Source organism: Nipponia nippon, unplaced genomic scaffold (genome assembly GCF_047370975.1).
Source record: "Nipponia nippon isolate SJK-2023a ecotype South Korea unplaced genomic scaffold, ASM4737097v1 scaffold_3, whole genome shotgun sequence".
Lineage (NCBI taxonomy): Eukaryota > Metazoa > Chordata > Aves > Pelecaniformes > Threskiornithidae > Nipponia > Nipponia nippon.
The window spans coordinates 10621278-10642388 of NW_028262347.1; the positions used below are offsets into that span (position 1 = coordinate 10621278).

General features: G+C 36.8%; 1 protein-coding gene across 1 annotated transcript in view; it reads left to right on the forward strand.

Annotated features, from left to right (window-relative positions):
• Positions 1-21111, forward strand: part of SEMA3E (semaphorin 3E) — a 155122-nt gene that overhangs the window by 107723 nt on the left and 26288 nt on the right. The window contains exons 5-10 of the mRNA XM_009462920.2: positions 6102-6195; positions 13581-13700; positions 15477-15619; positions 19085-19199; positions 19542-19611; positions 20899-21043. Of these exons, the coding sequence (XP_009461195.1) occupies positions 6102-6195; positions 13581-13700; positions 15477-15619; positions 19085-19199; positions 19542-19611; positions 20899-21043 (687 nt within the window). The remainder of the gene's footprint in view (positions 1-6101; positions 6196-13580; positions 13701-15476; positions 15620-19084; positions 19200-19541; positions 19612-20898; positions 21044-21111) is intronic.

The window sequence follows — 21111 nt, forward strand, 5'->3', positions numbered from 1 at the left end:
GATTCAGTCAGTTTTCAATTTCTCACATGAGAAAAAAAATCCAGTTACACAGTGAAAATCCAGTTACATCCAGTGAAATGCTCTACGAATCTTATATTTGATTTATTTTTAAATAAATTCTTTGGTTCCTCATGTTAGGCTGTGTGAGTGTGCATGGATACATATGGATGTGCAAAATGCAAGACTTTAAAGGTGCAATGTTAAGATTAAACCACACTTAGAAATTAAATGAATAAATGGGAAAGTGCATATGGGCCACAAACATTTTCTTCATTTCGAAATAGCAGGCCTGCTATGTTAAATATTTTAAAATTTTATTTTCTGCAGAATAAAGTTTGTTACTGTCTTGGACATTTCATAAGTTACTTTCATTTCTATGGTGCTAAAGACTGTCAATAAATCTGTGACTGTGTCCGACTGGGTACTTAACTTGATGAAGTTTTTAAATCACAGTTTTTCCCATGTATTACTTTATTGTTTTGTCACTTTGGTTTTAAGATAGCGTTAGGGGGAAAAAAAAAAAAAAAAGAGTACCTGGAACCAGTGAATCAAAGAACAATATCCCCTGTTTTGGGACAAGGGTCTCAGTGTCATTCTCATAAAGAACAAGGGCAAAATTGCAATGGACTTCAATGAAAGTGCTCTGTGAGAGGATGTAACTCTGCAAGCAAAAATGAACCTCACAACTTTTGCACAGAGGTTCAAGAAAAGCTTCTGAACATGCTGTCTTCAGAGTAGGGATGCTGCCCTTGGCAGCCCTCTCCCTCCTATATCCTCTCCATTTGCAGCTCTCCCTCTTGCTCTGGGCTTCAGTCTCCAACTCTGATGACCCTTGTTGAAAACCTACTTCACCAGGTCACTCGGTCAGCCAGTCCATTAGGATGGCCTTTCCCTGTGGAGTCAGTGTGTCCCTGTCTGTCTCTTCCCTTCCCAACAGTCATCTTCCTGAAACAGGGCAGTATGATCAAATAAGGCGAATCTTTGATGTTTACACTCCCTGATTTGATGCTTTAGGAATTACTAGAACAGAAAAAAGAGTGCATCATATGGCTTTATTAAGGTTTTTCAAAGAACATTTCTAAGAGTTTTGCACAAGCCGTGCATCTCTATTTTACGCTTTCCCATTCAATGCACTTTGCATATGAACCTTCTTATTCACAGTTCTCTCTAAAAAAATCTCAAATATATGACCCCTAGTAAATGAAATGCAACAAACAGTTCTTGCATGTAATGTCATTCTTACTCTAAGGTTGAATAACTATGAGATCAATAACGCTATGAATGAAGTTTGTCCAGTGAGTTACAGTAATAGTGAGTGGTGTAGCCAGTGTTAAAAACTATATTCACAAAAATCTGCAGTCTCTCCCCACAATACTCTAAATATGATTTACCACCCCGCAATATAAGTAGCATGAACTTCTTAAAAAAAAATTTAAAAACCAACCAACCAAACAAAAAAAAAACAACCAAAAAAAGTACCAACCACAAAAAGGCACAGGTCTCCTGGAGAGCAGACCTTGGCTATACTGTTGGACCATATGCATACACAGTTAAGTATGTAATTAAAGGTTCTGAAATGGTTTAAATTTCCTTTTAAAAAATGCCAGTATGATATGTTTTACTTTTTTGTTACCTGGAAAATAATAAAAATCGAAAGTGAAAAAAAAATCCCCTTACAGCAAATCAAATTATTTTTTCTCATAAAAATAGTATCATAGGAAAACCCAACCAAAGCCTCTATATTTTTAAGTCCCTGATTTAGTGAAAAGATACAGCCATTGTATTAACGTTGAGAATAGGCTTAGGTACTTTGCTGAATAGGAATGGAAGTAAGCATATGTTTTAAATTACTCACATGCATAAATGCTGTCTTGAACCAGAGCAAAGCAGCACTTGGCATTAGAGAAAGCAATTTTCTGCAACAAAAGTTAAATGCAGTCTTTAAATTTTAATAGCTCTGATTGACCTTTTCTTTCATTATTATTTATAGCCTACATTATTTTTCATTGTTTAAAATTATCAATTCATATCAAATTAATGGCAAAATGCTTGATGCCCTTGGAAATATCTTTTATTCCTTTTTAAACAACATTATTATTTTAATAATAGTTGAAAGTATATTATGTTTCTTGAGTCATAGGTATCATAAATAAAACCCAGAGCCCCATTGCTTTTCCCAAACTACACGTAGAAATTTGTAATTCCACTCCTAGCCCTCCATATGTGTTTTTGCATAGTTTTTACCCTAACCACTGTAAAGTGCCCATAAAATAAATTGCAATGTTGACTTGCTGTGTTGGATAATCTGTGAAGAAACTGTCAGTTTTCTTCTGACATTTCTCAAGGGATTCCAATGTCACAAACAGCAAGGAGGGTTAGAATTATGGTATTACCCTTTAAAGCTGATTATTAATGTGTAACGCTTATTTCATTTAAACTGGCATCCAGTGGAAGCTGACACATCTAACACCTGATCTTCAGTTACTTGCCCCAGTGATGGGAATAACTTATTGCAACCATGGAATTGCAACCATGGAATATTTGGTATGCTGTACTGAAAGGTGAAGGTGGAAAATATCTCTTGGAGGAGTCATTGCTTACATTTTCAGTGACTTTTCAGACAGTTACATGCATCTGCAAGCATTTATGAAATACGCACCCTGCTTTATAACAAAACTGGTGAGATCCACTTAGAAACTTCTCCAAGTTGCACTGAAATCCAAATTTTTTTCTACCTTCACTGTTAGCATTAGATTATATATTTAAGCTACAATCCTTATTCAGAAATTCCAGCTGTTAAAATGTAGGTAATGAAAGGATACTATGCATACTGCCTAACATTTCCATGTCATGGTCATATAGTTAGCTGTTTTAAACACATTCATGTCATGAATGTTAAAAGAGATGGGTTTATCTTTACCATTGATTTCATTCTGATTCTCAGGGGAACAGTTAGCTACATTAGTAGCTTTTTCATTATGATACTATAATTTGCTGTACAGTCACACAAAACCCTTCCACATCATCTGGAAGACTCCCATACCTGCCAAGTCTCCCTGATCTGAGTATCAGTGGCATTTCACCAGGGGAAGACCTGAACATGAAGTGTGGTTTATGATGCCCTGGCAGGATCGTGTCTTGTTCCACAGCACAAAAATTTCACTTTCTGTTCCCTATGTAGGATGAAATACAAGTCATACACTACAAACCATGAAGTATGGATAATACAACTTCTTCAAGTACTGTTTCAAAATGATTTTGTTTCCACACCTGATCACTTTACCTGAGTATGGTTTTTTTCTGTAATCAGTTTTAAATTTGTTACTTTTTCCTTTCATAGACAAGTCCATTTTTATTTTACTGTGGGGAAAAGTGAACAGAAAGCATTAAGACTAGAAAAACCTATTACATTTTAACTCTCAGTTTATCTCTCCACTTACTTCTACATCTTTCTCTCTAAAAAATGGGAGTTTTTTTCTTTATATGACCGATGCATTGACAAATAGTTTAGTTGAGCTCCCAGAAAAGAAACTCTTTCATAACTTTATTTTTAATACCTGATTAGGGAATAAATAACATCAGTCAGATTGTTTTCAGAAATATTTCCTTTACATCATATTTTATGACAATGATGATTTCCTAGTCCTTTTGTGCAGTTTCACAAGGTTTGTCTTTCCCTTCCTGAGTTCTCCTTACTCTTTTTTTTCTACTGTTGACCCAAAATGTTATGGTATTTAGTTTTGAAAAATACCTGGTATGTGATGTTTGAAAAGTATGGAATGGGGCTGAGATTTCCACACGCAGAGAAATATTTCTTCATTGTTTGACATTTCCCCAACAGCAGAGGGGGAATAGTTACTACTGACGTGCAATTGAAGCTGATACAGCAGAAGATAATATTCCTGCACTACCTGTCTCTACCCAGCATGGTTATTTTCTGCTGCATCAGCTGTAACATCAGGCCCTAACGTGCCAGGGTTAGGTTAACACAGGAGGTTCTGGAGAGGTGAGATTCTGAATGCCTTGTTATCTCATGGGTTTCAGGACCATTACTTAAATTTTTCATGGTTTTTGCTTGCTATTTTTATTTTGGGGTGCCTTTTTCACTTCAAGTAGACATGAAATAGATGTCTTATTTTTCCAGAACTGCATTCTGGGTTGCATCCCATTTTTATGGAAACTTTCTAACTAATGGGAATCTTTCTTACTTTTTGATCAGAAGTTGCAGCAAAATAGTGTGTAATATTTACACAGATGGGAATGGAAGATAGGTACATCAGCTGGGCTGATCTGGGGATTAAGGAGTGAATAATGCTTTGAAGGTCAGGGCTTGTGACAAATTCAGGATTTACAGTTCTAAATGAAATGCATAGAAATGTTCAGCTATTCATCAATGAGTGGGAACTAACAGCTCTACCACTTTCCCACTTTCCTTATACCTTTTTTCTTTCTGTCCTTTTTAAATATTATTTTTTTATTATTATTATCTTACCAATGTTCCGTCGCATGCAATGGTCAGTATCTCTTCTGCTTCTTTGCTCCTTGTCTTTTTATGTTTTTTCAGGAGAGCATAACTGTCACGAGTGGAGCTACCTGAAGAGAAGAGAACATCAGTTTTGCTTTGGGGGCAATTGCACTTGCTTGGGAAGAGAGAGATTTGTAGGTTGTAGGGTGGGATGGGTGGACATAGGTGAGTGATCTGAAGGAGGGTGGGGAATACAGCATTGCAGAGAGCAGACACATAATTATGTTTCTGTATCTCTCAAAAGTAAAACTTTCTAGGGACCGAGCTGCATATGCTACAAGCCCCCAAAATTACATGAATGTAGCCAACAGCAGAAAAAAGACATGCTATAAAGACATAAGAACTAAAAGGACTATATATATTTAAATAAGGACCACCAGGACACTATTTTGTCCAGTCTAGATATATTGAGCTTTTTTCTGTGTGAATACTGAGTTATTCTAATAAATACCTGAAAAGTCAGGTCTAATAAAACCTGATTTTTATGGTTAAACAGCCTCTTGGACCTCTTTGAGAATGCTTGCTGCAAGGGAGAGACCCAGGCAGAGCCTCCTCAAAATTCTGGGGTATTTGGGGTCCTGTCCCATGTAATTTTATGTCTCACAAAACATTTGAGACATATTCATATATTCGTATATTAGCAATGTGAACCTGAGATTAGTTTACTGAACAGGTAGGTTGCATTTATGCAACAAATTGATATAATCTGCATTTCAGTAGACTTTTGAGTAAAACTGTTACACAGAACTGAACTGCTAGACTATTGAAATGTTTACTGGTCACACACTTGATGGCTGGGTGGCATATTTTTTATGAGGCTTTCATAGCTTTCTCTCTATTTGCTCTTTTATTCTCCCCCATCCCTATGTTTTGCAGTATGCTTTTTTGTTAATATATAAATTAAAAAAATATTGTGCTCTCACTTGATATTTTAATCAGACATTAATGGGCTTTTTTGAGAAAGCTGGGACAAATGTAGCATTGCAAATGAAAATTTAAATTGTAAATACTTTCTCAGCCTTTAAAACCTTATGCAGACAAATTAAACTAAGTTGTCAATATTCTTTTTATACTGATATTCTGTTAAATCCACTGCAGAAATCACATCTGCTCTGAAAACCATAACTGGGGACTCATTCCTAAACATACTTTTACAAAGAAGAGATATAAACATCTCAAAGCTACCAAGAGAAGATAACACAGCATGATATATTTAACAACTACTGGAAAAAATGTTTAAAGAGGCAAAATACATTCCATGGCTAGATATCTATTTAATGTTTAGATAATTTGGAGAAAAGATAGAGGAATCTTCACTCCCTACTCCCACAGAAATGAAACAAGTGCAATTTTAGTGCATATTTTACTATCTTTTTGGGCAGTGCACACACAAAGATGATTTGTAGAAACCAGAGAATTTTTATTAGTACATCAGTGAGCAACTGTAATTGTGTTTTTTCCCTAGTGAAGTCAATCCATTACAAAGGTATAACAAAGTTAAAGCTTGTCTCTAAGGACTTTTTTCTTTGCCTGTAGGGTTTACACTGTTTTCTGTGATTTTTTTTTTTTTTTAAAGGATCATCTGTTTCAACTGGAATCGCACAAATTTGAGAGAGGACGAGGCAGGTGCCCTTTTGACCCCAGTTCTTCCTTCACCTCCATCTTAATTGGTAATGATCTTTATGTCACAAGCTTCACGGTCCTGTCAATCTGTCATTCTCAGTCTCTTTCTTCAGCACACTGAAGTGTTGTCAGTCTTCCATTGCAACCTTCCACATGTCAGACTTAATCCTCATGGCGCTGCCCACATTAATATTACATCCCAGGCAGCATTAACTCCAGAAAGGGTGTCTCACTGAAGTGAGTAGATGTTATATGACACGTGCCATCCTGAAGGGGTAAATGATGGTTGTGTAATTTTGGAAACGATAATATCCTGCTTTCCTTCAAAGCAAAGTAATACGTCTAGCTTATTCTTTTACACCACTGAGACAAACACATAAAATTTACTATTTTTCATCTACTGAGATGTAATCTGAGTAACAAGCAACTTGTAAAAATGTGAATTTAACTAGTTTTATATCAAAAATTTATCATTTATATAAATTACAGCTTTTGAGATAAAAATAGATTTTTTTCAATGCTTCTAACAAAACTACGCAAAACTGGTGATTCCCTGTTAGGAGAGTTGATCTTATACTCGACAGTTATAAAAATAGAACTCAGTCTAAGTCCTGCAGTGACAGAAAGCTGTGCTGAGATAGTGCTCCTCTGTGCCTTTCTGGTAAGTATATCACTGTAGGGCTGGGACTTTTGAAGTTGTAGTATAGCAAACCATATGTTTTTTCCTCTATAATGTTTTCCTGAAAACATTTTGTGAGATCAAGCAAACACAGTCTTGGCAATATTATAGTACAATGATTAAAAATAGACTGGAACAGCAGGTAAAGGGTGAAAGCTAGATGCACATAGGGAGTAACACAGTGATTTCTGTTTTTAGAAAACATATATAAGATGAAAACTGAGCATTCAAAAGGAATAGTCATTAAAAGAAAGAGCTAGAAAAAAGAGGCTAAAGATCAAACAAATTTTCAACTTTTCAACTTTCAAAAATGAGAGGATTTTAGGGCCCTTTGATATTTACATTTGAGTTCATATCTTAAAATCAGACAGCTAAAGTCTCTGATTATTAACTGCAATGATATAGCTCGCCTATGGTGGTGAGGAAGTCTTGGTCATGAGTGACAGATGTATTTTTACATTCTAGGTTTATTTGTTCCTTTACATTAACAAATTACTTGCAAGAAGAATCTTCACCAGTAATGCCAAATCTTTCAAATTGCAGCAATTCATCAACATATTGTTCATTCCCATTAAAAAAAAAATACAGCTCAAATTCTTAAGAGTTAGTGGGTTAAGAAGTCATGAAAGAATCAGAAAAAACTGTTGTATTTTGACTGACCTTCCAAAATCCATGAAGCACAGATCGTTACGCTTTTCTTCCACCCTTATTTCTAAATTGTTTCTACAGTTTTTAACAGATGCCAGTCTTAGCTCAGCCTGGGAACAAAGACTTATCCCATGGAATTTGCTGTAGGCCTGAAACCTCATGGTCTAATCTTGAAGTCCTTCTAAACCTTTCCTCAGACAGAACTAAGTAAATAAATTAACCTGATCATGTTCCTACTGTGAGATCAATGTGAATTTTATTTGCTTAAATGGAAGCCAGATTGTCCCACTGTGCACTTCAAGACTAGTGGTTAGTCCTTGTGTTTCTGGCCTATTCATTTGTTTGCCTGGATTATGGGAGGTCTTATGTCTCACAGTTTTATCTGAAAGAGAAATCCATTAAATAAGCCCTTCCCTCATAAATGTTGATCAGAGTCTTGGACATCCACTGACAAAGACCTATAAAATCAATCTCACAAAGATAAAAATTCTGTAATGTGGCAAGATTAACAGGAGAAAATAATATATTTTTATCACATCACTGATACAAAATCAAAAAACAGACAAACTTTCACCCCTTCATCCAAACTGATATGACCTGAGAAAGGTATTTAGAGGCTGTTTTTCCACACCTCCATTGGGAATTGTATAATTTCAAGTGATCACAGAATGATATTTTAAAAGCATAACAAAATTCTTCAAAGAGTTTATTATTTTATTTATGCTTTTATACTTTTTATACTATTGGAACTAAACACTTCCAACACTTAGGAAAAATATCCTAAAGCAGTTTGTATTTCCATGTATTCTACTATATTCTACTGACTTCTACTAACCAGAGACACACAGCTTACAGAATAAACAGAATTACCGCTGCTCCTTAGACTCCAGAATGTATATCTTTTTTATCTGTAGGTATCCATTTGAAAAGGGTAGAAGACATAGATGCAAACACGGTGACTATTAAAGAATCTTTTAATTAACATTTTAAAATGAGACTGAGACCTCTAATGCCAAGTGCACTCTGGAGGAAGGGATGCTCCTTCATTCAGCTGAGCCCTGATTCCAGCTCATGGCAGCCATGACCCCATGACAGGAGATGACAACTACACCATGAACCCTCCAGGACTGGTCTTCCAGTCTTTCCTCCAATGCCTGGAGATTCCCTTCTTCTTCATGCACTGCAGTTTTCTTAGAAAGGGAAATCTGCTCCTGGTATGGAGTCAGCGTGCCCTTGGAGGCTGCACCCCAGAGTTGCCTCCGCTCTCCCATGTAGGTTCAGCCAATGTGCATGTCCTTGAAAAGATTTTATGCAAACCTGTTAGCAAAGGCTTTCACATCCCAGCATCCTCTTCTTTCTAACTAAACAATTCAAAACCTGCTTCCACCTCTGCAACTCACACTAACACAGCAGCCTACACCAGCGTGGCTATTGACTAACAGTGAGGATTAGACTAACAAGGAAACTTTACATGCCTCTGATAAAAGTTTAAAAGCTTTTAAAATTTTGATCTTGAAAGATAATTTGCATCATCACTAATTAGAACCAGATTTAGCTAGATTAATTTACGAAGAAAGAGAATCTCTTGTTCTGTATCTCTTCATGTATTTCAACACATCAGTTAAAATACCCACTTCAAGAAAACAATAATTTGTGACTTGGCTTTAAAACTAAATAGCCATGCTGTCGTAAGTTTTATTACAGGTTATGTGACCCAGTGGTAAAGTAGCTTGTGATGAATTCCTCAATTTATGAACAATTAACTTTTAGAAATTTATTGTCACCATCAGGAAACAGAATAGATGTGGGATGGCAGACAGGCTGAATAAAATGTGCATGTTTAGATAAATGGCATATAAAACTTTTGGACTTCTATTTCTAATGAACTCTCCCATCTGCTTTCAATAGCCAAAACTATTTTTAATATCAGATCATGCACACTGACTAACTTAGACTACACTAGCTCTTGAAAGCTGAGAAATTAGTTTATGTCTATGTTTTGTTACCTGTGATATATCGCAAGCAAGTGGTGAAAAACCCAAACTACATTTGAATATGTTTTTCTAGCCAGGGAATCCATTCCAATAATATTTTCTGGTTTTACAGTTTTAAAACAGTTCCATGTATCTGTGTCTTTTCTTTTACTCTAGACAATGAACTAAAATAAATACATTTTCTCTCAAAACAGAAGACAGAATACTTGAGTGACAGACAGAAAACACAAATATACAGAGGAAGTTTACCAGATAAGCAATAGCTAATTTCTTTTGAATTTGTTTTTTTTTTTCCTACTGAGAAAAGTATCACTTGCTAAAAATGTGAATTGGTATTCTGATTTCAGTTGTCATGTGGGTAATAACTGGCTGACAATCAAGGAAATGCCTGAAAGGTGCTGTGTACGTTCTGCTCATTACTTTCTACTCCTTTATTCATAACAGAGCTAATCCACTTTCTACAAAGTGATATAATGGGGATTTTACACAAAAAGGACTACTGATGAATAATAGCTTATGTTTGCATTACCTTTCAATTTGAATCAGGTACACAAAACATGCCAATAACAAACGAAGGAAACCCACTTCTAAGGTGGAAGGAGCCTATTTATAGAAATCCCTTGTATATATCAAGTTTTTAAAATTAAATCACATGCTTCAATCCGTTTTACTTTAAGGATTGTCATCTAGGAATTCTTGGTTTTAGAAGAAGAAGTTTGTATTTGATTTTGTTAATATTTTGCTCTGAGAAAAGGGCAAAAAGTAAAGGTATCTCTGAAGTGGTGCCAAATGAACTTTGATGTATTTGTTTGCTTCAAAAGAATGCTAGCTAAAAAGTATGCATGTATCACATGAGCTAAAACTGTTTTTTGAGGTCCATGGGATTTTTGTTTGGTTGTTTAAATAAGGAAAGAATAAAGTTTCTATTCTTGTTTTAGCAGGATTAACCAGGCTGTGTTAAAACTTAAATTTTAGCAATTAATTTGGCAAATGCACGTGGAGCTGAGGTTAGACTGGAAGAGGGGAGGGGTGGTGAAGGTCGGTGACATTGCTCAGTCAGTTTTCATTGGAAGACACTGGTTTATCAGTGTGATGTTCAGCAATATAAAACCCTGCAGCCAACACAGGAATGAGTTGATATGTAGTAGTAGCTTTTCAATGGAGGAGAAAAGAGTAGAAATCTTGCCAGGATTTTTCAAATCTCAGCCTCAGGTTGTCTCTAAATCTAGAATTAGTCAGCACCTGTAAAAACTTAGCAGTGTTCAAAATTTGTATCATGGATTTAAAGGATGTGCAAAAGATTATTGAAGAGGAAAAGAGAAGATCCTCTTAATGTCAAAAGTGCAAAAGATCTCAGAATTATGTTGAATGTTCTTGTGCTGAGATCTTCTCCAGTTGCACTCGTCAGTATTGTCTCTTTGCTTTCCTTAGGCGAGGTGACCTCTCTGCTCACACTTGCTACTTGTCTTATGTTCAGTTTAGTAACACTTCAGGGTAAAAAACAGATTTAATTTCTGTATCTGTGCAATATCTTTCATGGAACAATATCCATCCAAGACTGGAATTTCCATTTTCTCCACCCAGGATCTCACAGATAAAATCAGTGATAACTTCCTCGGTATATGGTAGAATGCCATACCAGCAGGTTAGTTACATACACTAACATTTTATACCTATGCCAAACAGAGGGAACAGGCTTCATATCCAAACTTCTGAACATCTGGACTTATAAATGTCAGTCCTGATCCCTAGCAACATGTGACAAATCATTTACCTTGCACTGATGCATTTTCCAAGATTCACTACGTTGTTGAAAGAATAAAAGCATCGCGTTTTGTATTACACATCACTATAATTAAAAAAGAAAAAAAACCCAACAAGACAAAAAACAGCCAGTCTGAGATATTTTTCTAATGGAATTCTTAAAGGGGGATTTATGACTACTGTAACTCATTAATTAGGGTTGTGAAGACTGTTTGGAACATTATTCAGACACTGGCAAATTCTGTTGCTTAAGCAGCTCTGGGTTGTTTAAAAAATAAAGCTCTCTATTAGTTTCAGGTAACCTTAACTTCTACTGGTGCTATAATTTATACTTACTTTTCAGTTCACTTGCCAATATTTTACACTAAATCATGACCATGTATTTTACAAGGCAATATCCACTCTCTATATGGTGAAGCCTAAGGCAAAACTACGCTCGGCTCCACATCAGCAGAGATTTCTGAATCAGCCTCAGCTGCCAAACTATAAACTTTTCAGAATCATTATTCAGACTTATGGTACCATTCAATTCACATATATCTCTTAAGAGAAACAAAGTTTACACTTTGAAGAAGACCAACAAGCAAAATTCTTGCTTTTGCTATTATCCTTTATAAATGCCAGCAAATGTTATTTGAATGGATCAATCATGTTTATTTTGATTAGGGGGTAGGAAGCTGTGTCATTGAAACCTCCACTCAGATTAGCCACGAACTGGAAATCATTTATTTCCCTTTTCTTGTGCAGTTTAATTCCTGCTGTGTTATTTTCTAACATAAGGATGCCACCTAGTGACAATAGCTGTCTGCTTTTTAAATTGAGACTAAGAAATTTCTAATCTAAGTCCACAAGGATATGAAGTATATTATTCTTAATGCTTGGTCAGTTAAGGGGAATTCTGGCCATGCATAAGTAAAAGGTAGATTTTTTGCTGGTATTTCACTAAAGTAAAATATATCCAATATCAGAATTTTAGATGGGTCAGGTAGAGACAGGCCAATTTTTTGAACATATGTATGATCCAGTTGTACCCAACTACATATAGATTTTCAAAACTTATTGGCAATCAGCATATTCTGTCTAATATTTTCCTGTTTGCATAATCTGTGAATGCCACCTAAACCCTTTGAAAATGGGACCTTATTTCTGCTCCTATAAATTTTTCAGGAAACGTTCATCACCAGTTGGGCAGGATGGATGAGATCTCAGGTTCTGTCCCTACATTGGTGAATATTTTAAGGATACGAAAACAAGTTATTGCTGGACCACAGAAAAATAGGCTCTTTTTCTCTGTCCGGTGAACATCTTAAGCCTCCTCAGTCAGCAAGTTACACCCAAACTGTAGTTATTTCAGGTGAAGTGGAACAGCTCCAGTAGGCTGACTGGAAAACCCCCTCAGCCTAATAAAACATGTGCTTGTTTAGAGAAATCACTTCTAAAGTAGCAGGTACTGCTTCTTATCTCTCCAGCTGGGGAGATAACTGCATCCAGCCCTCCAGTGTTTTAAGCATGTGCTTCTTTAATTAATCTTTTATTCATCCATGTTTTGTGCAGAGCCAAATCTGATAACTATGCTGAGGAAATGCTTCCCTGTTTGAGGTCCAATCTGTGGATTCAAGCATGGTTTAGCCTTGAGCTGTATCCATGCAGTGTAGCTCAAATCAGTGGTTTGGTGCAGCTATCACTATTCTTTTCCTTAGCATTGCATCCTCTAAAACCTGTTCCTGCATTTTCATCCCATTTTCTGGCTCCTGTTATTTCTGGCTCCTTGTAAACCCAACATGTTCCTTCCAGTTCTGGGACCAAGCAATTCATTGCTTCTCATTAGCAAGACCAGGGCACGTCTGGAAGTGCTCAGAAGCAGACCACTGGTCACTCAGAAGCAAACCACTGGTCAGAGTCTTTGCACTGGTGAAAATTTAGGTGTCGACAGGGTGGTGACTCTAGGGGCAGGCACTAACTGAATGACAGTGAGATCTTTGAACTCAGGTGCCTGATGTGGCAGATATTATTGTGGCAGATGTGGGTAGATGTTAATTTAATGTCTTCATGTTTTGCGTGTGAATCTATCCCGAAGTCATTAAGTCAGTTTTGAAAATGAGGCCAAGCCCATGAATGAAATGTAAAATTCTTGTCCTCATGCTCTTCCAACTGTAAATATTGCAGTGCTGGCAGGAACAATGTCCATATGCTCTTTAGACTATATGTAACTCACCAACTCGTCTTCTTACCTGAATTTGAGCAAATACAAATGAGCCATGTTTATAATGCAGTTCCTATCATATGCAATGAAATTAATAAGCAGACCATTACAGAATTGTTTTGGTTTTTAATCTGTGGTTTGCAGGTGGCGAACTTTTTACTGGTCTCTACAGTGACTACTGGGGAAGAGATGCTGCTCTATTTCGCACCATGAATCGCATGGCCCATCTCCGAACTGAGCCTGATAGTGAGCGCTTGTTGAAAGGTATGGGAAGAAGTAGAAGGAAGAACATGGAACCAGAGGTGTTTTGGATGACTAGAGAATTTCTGTTTAACCAGAAATTAAAATGATACTGTTCATGCATAGGTATATCCATTTGGAGAGGAATTTGTTAAACTATCTTTTTTCCATTAAATTTTTCATGAACCTCCTGCCAGGATGAACATATTGAAATCTTTATTTTGATTACATATTGGATGTAACAAGTGTAACAAATAACATTTTTCACTTTTAAAATTGTTTTTAATTTATACTCTGGATATTCTATACTATTTAATGATATGCCATATATAATTAAAATAATATTTTAAAATTCTCTATTTAATAAATGGAAGCTTCTAATTAGAACATAGTACTCTTTTTTCTAGATGAGATCATTTTGTCTTTATGTTGCAATAAAACAACTCAGTCTTTGCCAAGTTGTATAGTAAAGAGGTATCATGCAATAATACAAAATAATGAACACACAATGATCACACAGTTAAATGAAATAAAAAGTTAAAGCATGTAATTTTAAATAGGAAAACTAAAATATTATACAAGAAAAATATTGAGAAAAATCACGTGCTGGGAAATTTAGAAATTGCTTCATACTCTTCAATGAGAAAGGTAACTGAATTTCAAAGTGTTGAAATTTCTGTGAAATGGAGAGTCAGAATCTTGATTTGTTTTGCTCCAAAAGCATTGCAATATTTCATCATAACAGCGACATAATTACTGCTAATGTATGGCAAGGAGAGTCAATAATTGCCTTTTATGGTGATTCATATGGTGAGCATCATCTTTTCAGGGAAAGGACACAAAAGTTTTTTCTCTCAAATTTCAAGGCAGTTTTCTCCCGAATCAGAAGAGAGAAAATATTTCTGCTGCATGCTTCTTCCTACATGAGTCTAACCTCAAACTTGAATTAAATTCTTTTTTTTTTTTTTTTTAATATGTTTAGAACATGCTTAGATGTGCTTTAAGTCCAATACTTAGAGCTTTGCTGAACTGAGTGTTTAGACTGGCTATATATGGGTGGCAACAGTCAGGTGGATGTTGGCATATGCAAGTGAAGTTTCTCTTCTCTTCTCTCTGGAACATTTAATTACTTTAAATATAGAATTCTTTAAATTATGGGCTCAAACTTTGCTTTTCACTTTGTCTATACTTGAAATTTAAATTTGTAGAAAGGGAATATTTTAAAATGTATATTAAAAACACTTCAGAAAATTAGCAAGTGCTGTATCAATGTCTTGAAGTACAACGACTGTTTTCACAGACAACAGGAAGTTAGAAAAGATTTACATCTGCTTCTTAAGAAATCACGCTAATTATATGAATGACATTCTCATTTAAAGAACTGTAAAAAGTTTGCTACAATTCAGTGAGATGAAATCATTCACAGCTCTTCTTGGTGTGGGGTTAAAAGGTATGCAGGCATAGATTGAAGTCTGAACTTAGGTTTCAACTTCGCAGCAAAATGCCAGAAAAAATTTAGAAAGTTTTTGTTTCATGACAAAGATGCACAATGTATCTTCTATCTATGAAGATATATGCTCATATAACATCTATTAGATGAACTACCAGAGCTTTTTGTTTACCCACCCACAGAAAAAAATATTTCTATCACCCTACTCCCCTTAGGTAGCTCTCTGACTGACAGATCCCTGATTCTTTAATTTTATTTTTTTCTTTGCTACCAGCTGATTTTAAGGCTTGAAAAGATAAGAGAATGTTTTAATAAACTTGGATTCAATTAATTTTTCTTTTCTTTTAAAGAACCAAAATTTGTTGGCTCATACATGATTCCGGACAATGAAGACCACGATGATAACAAAGTATATTTCTTCTTTACTGAAAAAGCATTAGAGGCTGAGACAAACACTCATGCCATCTATACCAGGGTGGGACGCGTATGTGCGGTAAGATCCTTTTTCGATTCCCCAGCTAAATGAAAAAAAAGCACTCTCCTTTCTTTGGTCTTTCTCCTCCAGGCAAATATAGCATCTGTTAATGTATGTGAGAGTAAGTTATAGGTTTGAATGAAAACCCTACATCTAAACAGTCTTAAGCATTAAAAAATTCAAAAGCGATCTGAAATCTGGGCTTGAAGCCGAATTCTGCTGAGAGAGGAGGGCAAAGTTCAGAAAACTTGTTATTCAACTCCATCTCTTGTCGTGCTGATATGTGGTAACAGTAATAGCGGTTGCTCACAGGACTCTCTTACCATCCATATTCTGAATTCAGATCAAGGCTCCATCGGCTTTAGTATTGGCTGTAGGTCCAGGGCCTCTTGCAGCTCTCACAGCTAACAAGAACTGATGTACCCTCACATTCCTGGTGACAGGACTGGCCCAGACAGCAGTCCTCTCTGATGTTCCCTCTTGCCTTCCTATTCTGTCAGCAAGGAGGACACTTAACTCACCTGCATTTGTGGAGGATCGATGGTTATCCTATCAGGCAGCTGGCTTTTGCAGCCAGCTGGACAGGACAAGAGGCAACGGGCACAGATTGAAACACGTGAAATTCTATCTGAACATAAGAAAACATTTTTCACTGCCAGGGTGGTTGAACATTGAATCATAGAATCATAGAATCGTTAAGGTTGGAAATGACCCTTAAGATCATCGAGTCCAACCGTTAACCTAGCACTGCCAAGTCCACCACTAAACCATGTCCTCAAGCACCACGTCTACCTTTCTTTTAAATACCTCCAGGGATGGAGACTCAACCACTTCCCTGGGCAGCCTGTTCCAGTGCCTGACTACCCTTTCGGGGAAGAAGTTTTTCCTAATATCCAATCTAAACTTACCCTGGCACAGCTTGAGGCCGTTTCCTCTCGTCCTATCCCTTGTTACTAGGGAGAAGAGACCGACCCCCACCTCACTACAACCTCCTTTCAAGTAGCTGTAGAGAGCAATAAGGTCTCCCCTCAGCCTCCTCTTCTCCAGGCTAAACAACCCCAGCTCCCTCAGCCGCTCCTCATAAGACTTGTGCTCTAGACCCTTCACCAACTTCGTTGCCCTCCTCTGGACACGCTCCAGCACCTCGATGTCCTTCTTGTAGTGAGGGGCCCAAAACTGAACACAGTACTCGAGGTGCAGCCTCACCAGTGCCAAATACAGAGGCACTATCACCTCCCTGGTCCTGCTGGCCACACTATTCCTGATACAAGCCAGGATGCCATTGGCCCTCTTGGCCACCTGGGCACACTGCTGGCTCATGTTCAGCTGACTGTCAACCAACATCCCCACAAGTTGACACAGGTTGCCCAGAGTCTCCATCCTTGGAGATATTCAAAATCTGGCTGGACACGGGTCTGAGTGACTTGCTGAGCAACTTGCTTAAAGCAACTTACTTTGAGCAAAACAGTTGGCCTAGATGATCTCCAGAGGTCCCTGCTAAATTCAACTATTCTGTGATTCTGTAAATTTTGAAAACCTCTTTCTGATGCATGAACGATAGGAGGGGCGCAGTGTCAATTGCCATCTATAGAGTGTTTTATAAATAGTAGTTAACTACTGTTTTCATTTCATCTATCATTCTTCTTCTTAACAACAACAACTAAGGAAAATGGTGCAGATAGAAAACTAGAACAAAGGATTGAATTGCCCAGCAAATTATTATTGCAGCCACGCATAAGGTTTACCAGAAGGAGCAGAAAAGTCACGAGGAGAGACCTTCCCTCCACTGCCCTGCACGATTATCCGTTTCCCACTCAGGCCACATTCCTGGTGTGTTTATCCCATCTCTTTTTGGCTTCCCGGCCCCACACACAGGAAGGAGATCTCAGGCAGCCACTGGGGAGGAGCACTGTTAACATATGATCTCCCAGATTAAGCTGCCCATAATTGGTCCTCTCTGAACAATTGATGAAGTTTGTGTGTATTTCTTTTCTATTAATTGAACTACGGTAAGGCTGATGAGAGGAGCTCTCACATTCCCATTGGGACTACATCTGCTTGATTAAAGGAAGAAATGTGAAGTTTATTTCTTAGCATCTGATTTTGTTCCTAAAAAATTGCATTCTTCCCTCTTAACTGTAGGGGATACATTCCTAAAACTACTGGGCAAAATGCAAGATACAAGTTAAAAATCATCTGTCACCTCAATGTATAGTATATGTCACATATGGTCACCAGTATCCTACCTATTAAAATTTCTTAAGGAGTATTCATGTATAACTTAAAATATCTGAAGTATGCAAAATACCAAATTGCAGCCTAAGACATTAATGTTCACAAAGCCAGCTGGCTTTCTGAATTCAAGTCTGCATCAAGATCTGAAGTAGAATTCTTTGGCCTATGTTCTGGTAGATGTCTGAATAGATTATTTTAATAGTTCCCACTAGTCTGAAATATATCCACTTAAATATCTTATCTCTAGCCATGGGTTAAACCAAGATCCCCCAGACCTTTCTCTTCCACTTGTCCAAAACGCCAAATGCTTTATCACCCAGACATTAACTTCACATCCATATGCTATAATTCAAATTTGATTTAATGAATAAAAAAAAAAGCTAGCTGGTGATTCAAGAACTGGCTTTTTTTTCCAGCTTTTACGTTTTCATCTGAGCTGTAACAAGTTTTGCAACACAGAAGCACCTACTCTTTATATTTCTTCTTTTCTGATGAAAACACGTATCTGTTTTTGTAAGATCTCAATGTGAAGCTGAGGAAATCAGTTAATTTCAGTCCTTTAGAATGAAGTTGTGAGAGGAGTTTTGCAAGCCTAATACAGAGCCTTCAACAGTCAGTTACGCAGTCTACCTGAATATAAGGCCGTAGCTTTGAGGATGCTACCCAAAGGTTACAGAATCTGATTACTAAGTAGTACTAAATGCCCCCTTTTCTTGACAGTCCGACAGTCGCAATAGCAAGAAAAAGATGAGACATCCATAGCAAAGCAGGAATTATTTCGAGTTGTTGAGAAATTGCTAGACCACCAGGCAGACACTTGCCTCAGACTTGCCCCAGCTGTACCAGCTTTATAGATAGATTCAGGGCTTCAGTTTCTAAATGTGTTGATCTAACCCTGCACTGAGCTCCTAAAGCAAAGCTAAACTTTGCTAATGTACTCAGTACATGCAGTTAACAAAAATGAGAAATAAAAAAGCTTTGCAACAGCTGTATAGATAAAACTATCCATGGCTGCAGTACAGAATTAAAAAATTCTTATAACCCCCCAGCCCTTAATGAGACTTGGACTTGATCACTGCAATCCTACTTGAAAACTGACTCCAGAGAAATACTAGTAATAGACATGTGGTTTGAAAATTCATGTTTTTGACATTAAAAGATACAATGAGCAGCTAATTCAGCAGACATGTTTGTGCTTCTAGACTTACTCATTCAAATTACCATCAGCATTTGTTTCTTTCTACGCAGAATGATATGGGAGGCCAGCGAATGCTCGTGAATAAATGGAGCACTTTTCTCAAAACCAGGGTAGTGTGCTCTGTGCCCGGGAGAAACGGAATTGATACGCATTTTGATGAATTAGGTAAATATCCTAGATTGCAACAAACTTAAAACCATCATACAAAGCATATACTTTCATGATAACACATCTTACTGTCAAATGTTGTACTTGTATTCTTTAACAGGGAATGGTTGTTAGTGTTTTGTTTCCAATGTATATGGAGTTCTATACATATGGAGTTGACTAACATCAATTATGCCTTTACTTATTGCACTGTTTTTAAAGATTGCTTTTAAAATCTGCAAAAAATTAAATAGCATATATGAGTAAAATAGGATTATACTTTTAACAAGCAATGAAGTTTCTCCTTTGGGGCTGAGAAAAGTAGTTTGCTACCAATAACATTGCATTTAAATTTTACAGAGGATGTATTTTTGCTGCAAACTCGTGATAACAAAAATCCAGTGATATTTGGCCTCTTCAACACGACAAGGTAAACAACTAGAAGAAATAATAGCAGAAATAGAGGAATGTTTGAACAGCCTATTGAAGAGAGAGAAGCCGCATGATAAATATCCCTTAGCAAATGTAGAGTAAACAGTTTAATCCCTGTTCTATTCACAGTGGGCTTCCTTGTTAATGTAAAAACTGCTGTATGAAACTCAGGGTCTCATTCAGTGATCCAGTCTGTCTGGATCATAAATTAATTAAATGATTCTCTGCTTGAAAATTTCCTAGTGTCAAAGCATGTGCAGGCATGCTTACCAGTGCAGCCTATCAGAGCCACCTGTCTTCCTTTAAGGGTTCCACTGTAATTCAAACTTAAGTAGATAGCAGCTTAAATTCCTACAAACTTCTTAGCGAAGCCTAAAACGCCAGCTGTGGTGTTGCTGGTGGCCTCCTTTTCCACTGCAGCCTAGTTCAAGTTCAAGCATGCAGTACTTGTTTCTTGGAGATCCAGCTGTTAGTTTAGGATGTACCTGGTAGAGAAGAGCAGCTGTGCTTTTGCCGCTGTTTCTCTCTCCTGATTTATTTTTTTGGAATAAAGCAAGGCAGATCTGGTCCTCTAGGGATGCAGGCACCTAGCATTTCCTACTGGGTCCCTATGTCAGTAGAGAAAGGTGGGTACCTAATTAAAATGATCTGGATCACCTTCTGGAGTCTTCAGAAATAATTTCTTTGTAGAGAGCACTGATGCTTTGTTAAAAAATAATGAATTGCTTCTCTGGAACTAAGTGAATAAAATTTAAAAGTAAAAAAGATACTTTTATGTGGATTGATCTACATAGAGTGATCTCGATGACCTAACTAATAACACCAACCAACATCCCCACTCAATATAAAAAGACTCCTGTTCATTTCAGTCAGCATTGGATGATTCCCATCTTCCCAAAGTAACAACAACAGGAAAAATCTTAGAGAAGAAAAATGGTTAGCTGTTTAAGTCACTAATCAAAACCATGTAAGACCTGAGTTCAGTTCGCTGCACTTCCTCTGTGTTTATAAACAAGTAATTTAGAGCCTGTGTTCACCTCCTTCAGATTTTGGGATAACACCACGGAGCTTCCTCAGAGAAATGTTATAAATATAAATACGTTAAAGATTGTAAAGAATATTGGACACAGCAGTTACAAGAAAAGCATATAGGAATCAATAAGTAGTTTTTTCTCCCTGAATACTGTTGAAATGTGACTTGTTTTTAATTACACAATAATAGCAGGATTATATGTACAGAATGTGACATACTGCTATAATAATGTCTTTGAATTTTACTTCATAGCAATATATTTAGAGGATATGCTATATGTGTTTACCACATGGCAAGTGTTCGAGCAGCTTTCAATGGACCATACGCTCATAAAGAAGGACCTGAATACCACTGGGCTCTATATGAAGGAAAAGTACCTTATCCTAGACCTGGTTCAGTAAGTACAATCTATTTTCCATTGCTTTGCTAAGTAAATGAATTTGGGAAGAAAATGCAGATTACTGC